The following is a 14,170-nucleotide window of genomic DNA, read 5'->3' as shown; positions in this document are numbered from 1 at the left end:
AACTGTCCCTTTAAAGTAATTCAGTTTTTTCCACAGTATTTGTTCTACATCGCATTTGTCTTTAATGAGGATTCAGTTGCAAACAGACACTGAATCAGTGGCAGTGACGGTACAGAGGTCACCGCAGCACAAGTTTTCTATGTGTTCTCCAGCTGAGTGTCTGTGGACTCTGAGCACCTGATGCACATTTCTTTTTTAGCAGACAACCAGACAAAAATCCAAACAGAAGAGGACAGGGTCAGCCGGCTCCATTTCTCCAGAACAACCTGGCAGAAGTTTGTACAATCATCCCCTCCGCCACCTTGCCTCGCTCTTCAAACTCTCGCAGACATTTTTAGAGTGGACCGCGACCTTTCCTCTGCCTCATCTGCGCGGCGCCTCGAACACAGTCTTAAAGGGAAAATCCGGCACTTTTCAGGTTCATGTCCAGTCAGTGCAGTGTTTCTTCTCTCCTGGTCCCCAGAGCTCACTGCCCTGCATGTTTTACACGTTTCCCGGCTCCAACACACCTGATTCAAATGATCGCGATTCGGAATGCAGGTTGTTCTTCCTGCATCCAGTGACGTCACAGTGATGAGTGATGTTTTTTTTTTTTTTAACAAGCTTAATTTACTTGTCATGTAAAAAAAAAAAAAAAAGTATTTTCATGATTAAGTGTGGAAGATGAATTTACAGAGGAAATGTACAATGACCAGACATCGTGCGTGAAAAGTGCTGAATTTTCCCTTTAAATTAACAGCAAAGTTTTACCAAAGTAAAATCCCTAAATTAGAAGTATGCTTGTGGTGACTGAACCGTGTTCACGCTTACAAATCTAACGTACAGACTTAGAAAAAAAAGGCTCCACTTCCAAAAAGCTTCCTCTGTGGTAGATTAAGATCCATTTTTATGAGGAGTTTCCTGAAAGCATTATTACTTGAGACAGTTCTTAGAGATGATAGCACATTTGAGAATTAACGCTAGAGACTCTTGCCGTAAGCTCCTTAACTTGTAGGCGGAAAAGAAAAGGACTTGTTATATTTTTTAAAATATTTAATAAGTACTTTTAGCCCGTGTTGACCTGCTCAGGGACTGCAGGCGGAACAGCAGCTACAATAGTATAGAAATACGTCACAATGCTTCTTATCTCTTTGTATGAGGGTAGTTTAATTTCTACAAGGTCCTTGACACATAAATGACATTTATTACCTTCGATGGTGTCTGTATTCATCATTCTCCTCTACCTGTTCTCACCTGTTATAACTCTTCTGACTGAAATCTTAAATGCTGCTTTGGGAAACTTGTCTACAAATTAAAGAAACATTCTCAGTAAATCTACTTAACTTTGAACATCAACTGTTGTCTGGATACGGGCCAATATTTCTCCGTGTCAAAGTGGGAAAAAATTAATTTTCTCTCTCAAGATGAAAGGACGACTGTCATTTTCTCTTTTATTACAGGTTGCAAATATGGTCAGAATATTTGATGGAAAATGTGATTGCATCATGATTCAGCAGATACCTTATTATTAGTCCAGAAGAGTGGAGTAAAAGCAAAAAAGTGCAACACAAAGTGCAGATATACCCTTTTCAAGCCCAGGCAGACAGCTTTTAAATGACATATTTCCAGTGTTACCATGACAATTACATGCCACTTCCTGTTAGGGCTGTACCAAAAGTCAGTTTCCTTACATCTGAAAGGTGTTTCCATTGAGTTTAAAACATCCATCATATTTTTCATGTCATCGCCCTGGAAAAAAATTTAAAACCTTGAATGAACTTATTTCAAGTAACTTTTTTTGTTATAGCAACTTTCTTTAGTGAACATAACTCAAGAGTTTTGTCAAAACAAATGTAGTTTCTGGTGCTGTTAGGCTGCAATTAAGACTGACAGGTTAATACAGGTGCTTCCCTCCTTTTGTGTGCAGCAAACAGGAGAGTGAAGTTTTTTCACTGCAGATAAAATGTTTTTGAAATGCCTAACACCAGCAAATACGCACTGAAGCACAAAATATGTTCTGAATTTTGGAAATGATTACATCTATCTTTCCTTTAAAAAATTTTAACATTAGACTGCAACACTCAAGAGAAGAGATTAAACAGTATGAAAATTTGATGATAGTGACTAAAATTATCTTGGTTGTCATTATTATTGCAGTTTTGTTAATAGTGAGCTGAAAAAGTTCAAAAAGTATTGATGTATCCTTGGTTTTGATCATTTTTAATCTGCTCCATCATAACAACGAGCCTCCTCCTTGCAGCTCAGCTGCTGCTGTAAAAATAGAATCACTGGTGAAAAAAAAATCCAAAATGCAACTCATGTTTTTGGGTGACAAAACATCCTGGTCATGGAGAACGTTAAAAGAGCAGATACAAAGAGGGAGACACTGTCCACAGTAAGAGTAATCAGGGGTGAAAGTGTCTGAGAAAAGAAAAGAGAAGGGAAAAAGTTTGTGACTGAATACTAAAATAAAGGGGGAAAATAAAATATAAATGGTGAAATAAAAAATACCCTACTAGAAACAGGGTATCTATAAAATAATATTATATTTATTATATTATTTATAAAATCCCAACGCACCACAGAATGCCAACGAACACAGACTCTGCCACAGATGTGCTGTCAGTCTGTGGGAAAAACTGCACTGACGCCAAACAAACCGTGTCGTTGCAATGTGCAGCAATCAATCAATTAAAATTTGAAACTGAATTTAAACTGTCAGGGATTTTATTGTGGATTATCATGAAAGAGATTGTTTCATCTCTACTCTGGAAAACGATTTTAACCACAGACTACTGCGCCCAAAAGAATTCACAATAACGATATTATTGCGATGTCTATGGAAAAAAAATGTTATCAGTCAGATTCATCTGTTTTATCTCTTTTTTTTTGTCAAACGAACTGCACTCAAATTACAAATGTAGCTTTGTAACTGTAACTGATTTCAGAGCATTTAAGAGGCACCGGATGATTGACACAATATTATGTTTGTTATTAACATGATATGAATATTTCATTTTTAAAAATACACAGTTATTGTCAATACCGTTGTTTCACAACACCCCTATAGTTTGGATCACACAAGTCAGAAACAATTCTATGCAGCCACAACTGGAATCTAATTCTACAAATATTATAATATTAATAACATTAGTGCAGCCTAATCTTTATCTGCAACCATGCAGAAATATCAAGTTTAAACAATGAATGGACAAAAAACTGAGCAGCATTTGATTGTTGATAAAGAATTCCAAAGTCAGCTTTATGAACAATATAATAGTACGAACAAGCGTCAAACTCTTTGGTACAGCCCCACTTCCTATGTGATGTAATACACAGATGTGTATTTCCACACTAGCTATTGTAAAGAGGCACCACCCTGTCTATCGTCGCCCTGCAGATGGGGCATTTCTTTGGCTCTGGCAGGGCGTCGTAGCACTGGGCACAGGCACACACATGACCACACTCCAGAAACACGCAGGACCGCTCCCGGCTCAGGCAGACGGTGCAGCTGGTGGGCGACACGCTGCTTTCCTCTAGGTTGAGTTCACGCATGCGCTTCCTCTGCTGCTCCTTGAACTCCTCGAGCATGCTCCGCTCCCTCCTACTCTGCCTGTGGTGAGCGTATCGCTTCCACAGGATGAAGAGCAGCATGGAGCAAGCCGCGACGCCGAACACGACAGTCAGGATCCGCCACAGTCGGACGCTGTTCCCCTGCTTCCTCAGAAGGGACTCGTAGTCCAGCCGCGTGAGGAAGTAACTGAAGCCCTGTTTGGGAGGTTGGAGCTTGATCAGGTTGTTGTCCAGGACCAGCTCTCCTACACCCGTGACGCTGTCTCCCAGCCGCAGCATCTCCTCGGTTTCGTGGATGCCCTTGGGTCGTTCCCCGCTGATGAAGTGGCTGATCACGTTGGACAAGGACTGGACTGTGGGGTGGAAGTTCTCGTAGGTGGTCTCCAGATCCAACTCTGCGGCGTCTAGTGGGCGAATGACCCGAACTGTGGCGGTGATGTCTTCATCATGAGACCCGAGGGCAAAGGGAACAGTGTTGGTACGCTGGTGGATGACTTTCTCTGTGTTGTTCCTGTTTAGAAATACCACAGTTCGGTTTACAGCCCCCAAAATGAACTAGTTTATATTCAGTTTCTTTTTAAATAGACCTCCTCAGGGACACTGGACTCTTTATAATGACATCACACTAATGGTGCATTCACACCTTTTGTATGTGTTGTATTTGTGTTTGTAATTTGTACTGTTAGGTCCCCTAGAGCATACATGTCCAAACTATTCCATGAAGAGCCACGTGGCTGCAGGTTTTCATTCCTACCAAGCCGGAGCACACCAGGCGCAACTCATTTAATCAACTGATTTCAGTCTTCAAACACCTGATTAGTTGAATCAGGTGTGCTGCTGACTGGTTAGAGCAAAAACTTGGTGACTCAGCCCTTTATGGAATAACTTGGACATGCCACTCATCTCTCGATTCTTAAATATTGCAATTTGATATTATAATTGATTGCAATTTTTGTTTGCTTCTTTAACCTTAGACCACGGGAAAAAGGTGAATTATACACTTGTAGAGACTGTTCGTACTTCCAAAACCAATCCACATCACGTCAGTCGGCCTGTCTGAGTTTTATTTCAGCAGCATCATTGCTGTGCTGCTTATAAATGTAGTAAATAAAATCCTTTTTGAAGTAACCAGGCACATTCAGCTGTTCCTGCTCAGCAAACTGGCGCAATGAGAAATTAATAAATGATATTTAAGCAAAATTAATAAGGCACCTGGAAACTGCAGACAGCACAATGAGCCCTTAAAATACTTCAGATATGAAACTGAACTTTTAAACTGTGGCTTTTAAGTTTTGACCCTTTGAGGTTGCTGTAGCGCTTCAGTATGGAGTGTTGAAACCAGTGTTGCAGACTGAGTTAGCAAAATGCAGTCAGCAGCTTTTACATAGTTTCCACAGAAACATAAAAACAGTGTGGTTTGTCAGTATTTTGATCTAGAAAATGAAAATAAGGTTGTATGTAGGCTGTGTCAGAATAAAGAGATACATAATCACTCGACCGGAGTGATGAGTAACAACATTCAGCACAAGCAGGTGGACGTAACCTGCAAGGAAAGCAGGCCACTGCTGCCAGCACTGCGAACACTGCGATCCTGCTCAGTCTGACAAGGCATCCCTTTTTGTTGTTAGCATGCTGGAAGCGCATCGCTTTTTATTATTAAAAGGAAAACATGACAAATACTCCTCTTCCTCTCAGAGGTTGGAGTGGTGTGTTGGTGTTTAGAGAGAATCTAATCAAAGTGAGCTGACATTTGCATGTATGTTTACATACAGTTTAATGTGCTGCAGCTGGGCAGCTAATTAGCTATCTAGCCTGCAGTGCTCTCTTCCCCAGCGAATGTTTGTTTGGGTGCTCATTCTGCAGAACAAGATGTGTGTTCATATTTGTAAGTTAGATAAGAAGGAACAGGAAAGCTAATGCGATTTGTTGTTCTAATTCTGTGGCTCCTGTGTTGTGCAGCAGATGTGTACTGTGTGCACCGTCTGCTGTAGTAGACAGTAGTTCAAAACATTTAATTTATTCCCATTTGAACTGACTGTACACACTTTACTCAGAATATTTGACTTACCAGAGATGAGTGGTGCGATTCCACACCATCTTTTCTTCCTTCAGGGTCAGTCTTTCAATCACTCCTTTGCAGTTATCAACAAACTGGCTGTTGAGGGTTTCTTTCACAGATCGCACTACACCTGCAGTGAGCAAAAAATGAGACGCTGTGTAAAACTTAGAAGTATGCACGGTCAATTTTAGCCAACACAAACAAGTTAATTTGTGTATTAATTTTACTGAGGAAAAATGCAATCCACAACACAGCAATGTCACTGAGGGCCAGTTTCATAGACAAGGCTTAAGCCTAGTCCTAGTCTGTATAAGCTGTCTTAACTCAAAGCAACTTGCACAGACTGACAGTTGCAGATTTAGAGTTACCAGCTGTCTGGAATGCAGCATAACTAAGACAAATTAAGGCCTCACTCATGAAAACTACTTAAATGTCCTGGTTTAACTAGAACAGATTATGGCCAATGACTGACTTAATCTAAGCGCTGGCTGTGAACCCGTCCCTGAGGCTTTCAAGGCAGCCAAACACACCTTCTATGACGGCATACGGGACACATCGTCCAGGAGTTTCAGACAGTATGTTCTTCAAATCCTGGTCAATAGAGACCTTCTTTGCTTCCTGTTGAAACAAATATTTCAGTTTAACAAATGGAACGCAGCACAGGCAATAAAAGTACCGTCATTCACATGACAAAGACAGAGCGTGCCGATATGTGGCTGACCTTTAATCTGGCGACTGTTGTAGCTCTGTTCTTGTAGATGGCGTAGAAGACCGCCGTCAGGGCTGAGCTGGTGGCTAAAACCACGATCTGTGCAGTCGAGGGTTTCCCACTGGAGTCCATCCTGTGGCCCGCAGCATTCAGCGCTGTGGAGACACAGATGACGAGCACAGATGAGGAAACTGTGCTCCACTTGAGTCTGTCAGTCTAATATTTGTTTCTTGATACACAAAAGCAATGAAGCAACGGTGCAGGCGACAATTTTGAGCAACTTTACTTGAGTTTTACCATTTTAAGCTACTTGCTACTTTTAATTTAGAGTTGAATTATTTTCCAAACAAATAAATAAATCTGCTGATAATGACAATTTTATATTTTCTCTTGTTTATATAGTTCCTATTTTTTTTATATTTTCTTGTTCGTACTGCTTGGTTGTTTATTTATTACTTCTTATTGATGCTTCTCTTCTAGTTTTTCATCCACTTTGCTCATGTAACTGCAAATTTCCCCTTCAAGAGACAAATAAAGGATTATCTCATCATCATCATGCGTTTCATTAATCTGTGAAACAGAGCCGAACAATATACAAAAACAAAAAGAAAATTCTTTTGACAAATATTGAGCTTGCAATAGAGCAAAATGTGAATATATTAAATTAAGAAAAAAATGGAATATACATAGAATGCTGCCTGTATAGATAACAAGTTAAAGCAATATGCATAATGTTATATTAAAAAAAAGTTTTCATTAAGGCAAATATCGCACAACATCTACACCTGTACAAATACAGACTATATGACAGCTGTCATGGGCCGATATCGGGCCGATAATAACAGTCAACCGATATATCAGTCAGGCTGCAATAGATAACAATAAGCCTATAGCAGAATATACATAATGGAGTACTCTTTAAGTGGTAATTCTGGATAAGTAGGATACATGATTGGGTAAAAATCTCATTTTGTGATTATTTTGACAGAAATTGTTAAATACAATTAGTGGAAATGATCAGTTTTGCATTACGATTTTCATTTTCACTGGAAAAAAAGTATTAAAATCGTGATGATGTGACATTTATTGAGGTTCGTACAAAATAAATGTTTTCTTTCATTTGGAGAACAAGAATTTGAGGCTAGGTCATCTAATGCAGCACTACAGTACCTCATTATAATGCTGTTGTCTCTAAAACGTTTCCTTTTTCAGAAAAAAGTGTGATTTTATTGCAGTTGTGATTAACTGTGCAGGCCTGATGCTTCAAGTATATTTTGTTAATATTTATCTACTTTTACTTGAGTAAAAAAAAAACAAAACAGTGGTTTTTCGTTTTGATATTATTATTATTTTACAATAAAAGGGTCTGAATATTTCTTCTACAACTGAACACAACATTCATGTCAACACAAACTAACAGTATGCAGATTATAACCAAGTCCAGGGGGACTGAGCTGGCTGTTTAGGAGGAAAAAAGACCACCTGAACTGCCTTGATAATAGTTCAGAGAGACTACAGTTAAAGACAATGACAAAGCTCTAAAATACAATCATTTTAATGTCAGTTATGACCTTCCTGTAACTCTACATTTATTAGCTTCGATTACCTGACTTAACTATTTATTGGCTTGCTTTTAGCATGTCTTTTTAATGATCTCAATGTTCTTTTAATGTTTTATTTTAATGCATTTCTATGTTCTTGTAAAGCACCTTGAATTCCCTTGTCTGAATGGTGCTATATAGCTAAATCAACTTGCCTTGAAAATAGCTAAAATGAAGACATTAAGACAACTTCATGCTAACGCTAATTAAACAGCAACTTTTAAGATGATACTGACCTTTCTTATGTCATGTTTTTCGTATAACCATTTTTTTTTTTAAACCCTAAAACGTCGCGTTTAGCTCGTTATCGATCAAACCTGCTGGTGGAGACACACACTTCCTTAATTGAGCTCACGAGCTAGTTAGCTACTTTAGCAATTTGCTAACGTTAGCTAGCGACGCGGCAGTCAACAACATTTAGCTAACCGCCCGTTTAAAAGTCACTGTAGCTGTCGTGTTATTTAGAGCATTATGAGCAGTAATAGCGTGCACAGACCGGTGTCAAGGGGTCTGTTGACAAACCTGTAAGCTGGTCCCACTGACAGGATTTGACCACAGCTTCGTGTCTCCACTGTGACTGTCGGTGAGTCTCCTGGAGGACAGTTGTCCGCTCCGCCAGCAGAGGGCGCTGTTCAATCACTAATGATCCACACAGACTTTCATTAGGAGAAGCACAGGTGTTACCTGCTCTCCGAATAAAACAGAGCCATCATCATTAATGTCATTAGTAACACCTGCGCCTTTTCCGTCATGTACTTAAAATACTACGAACTTTTTACATTCCCACATAAAACTTTTCAGCTCCTTCATTTAACCTCCTGAGAGTAATTGGGATGTAAAAAGCTAATCATAAAGTTATTTATTTATGTTTTAAAAAGACATAAGGTCAAAAGTTTCCACAAAAAGCACTGCATTTATAAGATAAGGTAAGATAAGATAACATGCAATATTACAGCAGGAAAGTGGGTAGCAAAAAAGAAAGAAGCATCAACTAAAAACAATAAAAAAGTAAAAGGCAATATAAACAAGAGAAAAAAAAAATAGGAACAATATATACAGTATCAACATAAATAAGCTAAAATTGCACAGTTGAAATGACAGGACAGCTGGGTAAAATATTGATATTTCACAGTTTAGAAATAGAAACAGAAACATTTTTTAACATTAAACTAAAACTTAAACTCAGGGGTCCTCAGCATGGGGTCCAGGACCTCAGAGACCTCCTCAGAGTCTCTGCACAAGGTCATTGTTTTACAGTTTTTGTTTGTTTGTTTGTTTTCTACGTTTTTTTTACACCAGAAATTGGCAATATCAACATATTATCAGCAAAAAATAAATGGTCCAATTCATAAAAATTGATAAATAATTTAATTAATGCATTTAATTTACACAATGTTGACAAAATAGTATGCATGAGTCTAACTTTTAAATCACTGTCCGGTGTTTTATTTCCCAGGATGGCAAAGTCAAGTTATTGTTCTTCCAATCAAAACAAACATGTTTTTGATCTCAATCCCCCACAAGTAAGATCTAAAATTCATGCTCCACAAGCTTATTATTCATGGATAAAGTGCAGTGAGTGTTTTTTTTTAAGTGTATAGTGTCATTTGTATATGTGCAGGTTTTGAATGATTGGATGAATGAGGCTGTTAGAAACAGAAAATCTAATTTGTGTGACTTCCTTTCAGGCTGTGCAAAGTGCTGATGAGACGCTGAGCTCTGCAGGGGAAGACAACTTTTAGCTGAAGAAATGAGGATAATTCTGATCCTATAAATGTGTATTTCACACTAAAAGAGCTTGAATGTGCTATTTATTCTGTCCCTGGAAGGAGCAGTTTCTGTTTTATGGTTTATGTTCATGAATTGTTTACGAGCCGAGTATTTTAGCGACGACATATTGAAAGGGCCCAGGGAGCATTTTTCAGTTGAAGATGTTTAAAAAATGACTGGTGAGAGGATTTTCAGAATTGGTTCAAAAGTGACAGTTTTGTCACCAATTATTTAAAGACGTTGATTGATCCTCAGCCTTCAGACCGTATTTCACTGAAATTTGGAGACGTGACACTTTTCATTCCCTACAATGTGCAAATAAAAGCCTTTCATCACTTTGGACCCTCACTAATAAACTAAACCCATATTTATCAGCTGAAAGCCACAACTTTGATGTTTAATGTACAGAGTATGAATTCTGCATTACTGCAATTATGGACATGTGCAATACAACCATGAGGAAAAACACAGAAAAGTTAGCGAAATGTTAAGACAGGAAGTGAGTGAGAAGCGAGCGGTGGAGGACAAACACAACCAGCTTTAAGGAACAAAAACAGAAAGAAGCAGCTGAGAAAGAAAAAGCAACTTTCAACTTTCTTTTTTAAAGAAAGTTTTAGAAACATGAAATAGCAATTTACCACAAGTTGTTCCCATGGATGGAGAGTGTGTCTATGATGTAAGCAGAATTTATTATTAATTTGACTAATAAATATACTTTTATTTTTTAATTATAGGCTCATGCCTAAACATAGACATGAATATTGTTGTTGATGTGAAGATGCACAATCGCTGATGACATTTTCATCTGTGTTAAAATGCGTCTGTGTTCAGGTCATACTGTACTTACCAACTTTGAAACCTCAATAACAGGGAGGTTTCTGATACCAAAGATTTTAGTTTCAGAGTTTTTTTTTTACAGTACAGCGTCAGAAACAGGTTGTGATGATGAAAAAGACAAAAAAAACTGGGAGAAAAAAAGGTGAAATCCATGAGTTGTGATCTCAGGTGGAAACAGATGTGACTATCCTGGGGAAACAGGTAGGGTTGGCAAATATAGTTACGATGCAGGTTACCTGTGTTTTAAATCTGTGTTCAGGTTTGATGTCACTGATTATGTGTTCATCTCGTATCCGCTCCAACACCAGATTTTGTAAAATAGGCTTGTTTTTCCAATATGCAATCAGCTGCATGCTTTGTCTTTTCTCATCCCTCACTGACATGAGGTTATACTGCGTCTGATTGTGAAGGGCCTGGTTTGAAAATCTTGACTCATTATGCCGCTGGTCACCAATGATAGTCGCCTAATGAACTGTTAGATCCAAGGCAAGGCAATTTTATTTATATAGCACCATTCATACACAAGGCAATTCAAGGTGCTTTACAGAACTTGAAAATGCATTAAATTAGAAACAATAAAAGAGCATTAAAATTGCATTTGAGATAATTAAAAACAAAAGCTAAAAGCAGGACAATAAATAGTTTAAAACATTACAGAAATGCATATAAAGAAAGAAGCAAACATAAAACAAAAGCGACAGCAGACGAATACAAAAACAATAGCTACAGATTATCCTAAAAATATGTAACGTATCCACTTCACTGGTAGGCTGCAGTAAACAGTAATGTTTTAAGACCTGATTTAAATAAGCCGACAGTTTCAGCTGACCTCAGGTGTTCTGGAAGTTTGTTCCACAGGTGGGGAGCACAGAAACTAAAGGCTGCTTCACCTTGTTTGGTTCTGATCCTGGGAACACTGAGTAAACCTGTTCCAGATGATCTGAGGGGTCTTGGTGCTTCATAACGTATAAGCAAATCAGAGATATATCCAGTCAGAGTCAGGGTGCTGCTGGAACAAGACCTTAATTATCATCCGTAACACCTCTGTTTACCTGCTATTTCAAATAAATATGGCTGCTGTGTCCACTGATGTCTTTCAATGCAGTCCACCAAGGAGATGGAGGAACTACACACAGCCGCAAAAAAACAAAAATAAATTGCGAGCGGAGGTGAGACGAGGTGAATGTCACCTTTTTGGACTGTTTGCGGGAATCAGTGTCGTGTGAAAGACAAACGTCCCACAAACACTACAAACAGTGATGATGGCACAGCTGCGCACACATATAAAACTACATTTACACACATGAGGTGCAAAGAGGTCATAATGTTCTGAGTTACAGTATGACTCTGAAATAATGCCACCAAGCACCGGCTGACATTTGGTGTTAATCGCTTGCGGTTATTAGTATAACCTTTATTTAATCAGTCAGTCTCATTGAGATCAAGACCTACCCCGACTATAACACAGGAAATAACGTAACAGAGACGAGACACACAACAAACAGCTTACCAAGAGATCATGGCCAGAATTTAAAGGGGTAGTTTACCCAAAAATAAAAACATACATATTTTTCCTTAACTGTAGTGCTATTCATCCATCATGAATGTATTTATATGAGTTGCAGCGTTCTGGAGATACCAGCCACAGATACGTCTACTTCCTCTTCAGCATATTGGAACGAGATGACTTGTGTTGCTCAAAGCCTTCTAGGAGAAAGAAAATAGTTTCTACATAATAGTTTCTTTCCAATATAAAACAAAAACAAAAACAAAAAACAAAACAAAACAAAAAACAAAAAACAAAAGGCAGCTTCTCCGAAAATACACAATTTGAGTTGCACTGCCTCTCACTTTCTGCCAAACTCCAGTAACATTTTGCTAAATTTAACCATAATAAACACCTTCTCCTTGTGCAAGACGATTAATGATTTCTTATGAATCTTAAACAGACACCGACTCATTCAGAAAACATTCGGCGTTAATTTGAACTCCAATTATCGTGAAACGGGCAAACAATAACACAAAACAGAAATTTCAAAGGTTGTTGTGGCTGTATCTATCTTGTCAGATAAGCAGATATTTAAAATTAACATGTTTCCTTAATCTCTGATGACATATCATGGTCCTTTTATGATTTATTATAGTAAATATATTACAGATTTCTCCTTTAAGTTTTGTTTACTTGATCTGTTTTATGACAAAACACACCTGACTCTTTGTTCAGAGTGTTTTTATTTCCATCTCACATTTTATTCATCCCCTGTTCAATTCACACATTCTTCTTGCATCACTGCAGAGGACATAAAGTCAGCGCTATAGTGAAATTAATAGATAGATTGCGGCCCATAAAAATGTGAGGGGGCAGCCACAGGCCACCTGGAGGGTATGAAGCCTTTCTTGCCCTGAGCTGACCCCCTCAGCTGGTGGTTCATCCCAGGCTGCATACAAATTCTGTTCCCTTCACGGGCATTAATGGCAGCCCCAAACCTTAACCACGACTTTAGGTCTGCTTATAATTCCCACCAGCGTGCACACATGCCCTCAGTTCATGCCAGGAATAGACGGGTTGTTGTCAGACAACATAAGGCAAAGTATGAGTCAGTAGATTTATAACAACGAGTTCAGTCTAAGGCGTAAAAGCCTTTTGTTTTGATGAATTGTGCCTCTTCTCTGACAGGAACCATATTTCACCAGAATAACTGAATTTGCCTTCTTGTATATTGCTTCTTTGCACATTCTTGTTGCATCATGTGTTGCTGTGAAATGTGTTGTTTTGTTTCCTCAGAGTGCTTAGCAGGCAAACTTTGTTCTGAGCAAATGTTCTTTTACTTGAAAATTCATGCAGTGCAATCACCGACTGAAAACACCTACAAAGAAACACAAATCATAACTTTGGTATTTTCTGCAGATTGCTGGAATTTGGGTTAAAGGGATAGTTTGGATTATTTGAAGTGAGGTACTTATCATAGTCAGTGTATTACCTGCAGCAGATGGAGGTCGAAACGCCTCCAGTTTGGAGAAGCAGCAGGAGTACTGATGTAGGCAGCTGAGCAATGTACTGCTGCAGACAGAGTCAGCAGCAAAAAGTATTTTAGACACCTAAAAAATCAATATCAGTTTAAGTTTGCACTATATTTAGATTATTTTCACAACTTTCCTTTACTGTCAGACAGCCTCTTCCAATGGAGAAGCGCTGTAATATAAGTGAAATATTGCTCTCTGCAGAGCCACCAGACTCCTTTGGCAAAAACAGTAATTTTGTCTCACAGAACACTGGAGCTGCTGGTCTACTTGATTTAAACTAACCCTTTAAAACACCAAAGTCACACAATAACACAAACAAACGAATTGATTGAAGAAGTATACCAGCAACTCCCGTGTATGGTGAAATAAAATTACGGATGTTTATTGCCAAAGGAAGCTGGTTGCAATATTTGGTTCATAAACCCTCAGTTTCCTGTTGAAAAAAGCTGTCCAACTGCAAGGTAAAACAGTGAAAATATTCTAAATATAGTCTACATTATGAAATGATTACATTTTAACAATTATAGTGACCAGAATGCTCATATTATCACTATTGTCTCTGCATTATCAAAATGTGCTGAAAAGGTTCAAAAAGTACTGATTTACACACTAAAATAA

The 14,170-nt window shown here is 38.3% G+C and overlaps 1 protein-coding gene across 1 annotated transcript; it reads right to left on the bottom strand.

Annotated features, from left to right (window-relative positions):
- Positions 1–2,875: 2,875 nt before the first annotated feature.
- mul1 (mitochondrial E3 ubiquitin protein ligase 1) lies at positions 2,876–8,567 on the bottom strand. The gene is made up of 5 exons (XM_084720269.1): positions 8,444–8,567; positions 6,333–6,475; positions 6,142–6,229; positions 5,621–5,741; positions 2,876–4,063 (listed from the first exon to the last, which is right to left on the bottom strand). Exons 2-5 carry the CDS (start codon positions 6,450–6,452, stop codon positions 3,334–3,336), a joined length of 1,059 nt encoding a protein of 352 aa, XP_084576395.1. The 5' UTR covers positions 6,453–6,475; positions 8,444–8,567; the 3' UTR covers positions 2,876–3,333.
- Positions 8,568–14,170: the final 5,603 nt, after the last annotated feature.

The sequence above is a fragment of the Lutjanus erythropterus genome, chromosome 6 (genome assembly GCF_056507025.1).
Source record: "Lutjanus erythropterus isolate fLutEry1 chromosome 6, fLutEry1.hap2, whole genome shotgun sequence".
In the NCBI taxonomy this organism is placed as follows: domain Eukaryota; kingdom Metazoa; phylum Chordata; class Actinopteri; order Lutjaniformes; family Lutjanidae; genus Lutjanus; species Lutjanus erythropterus.
The sequence above is the reverse complement of the archived record's forward strand: the minus strand, read 5'-3'. Positions and strand labels throughout refer to the sequence as shown.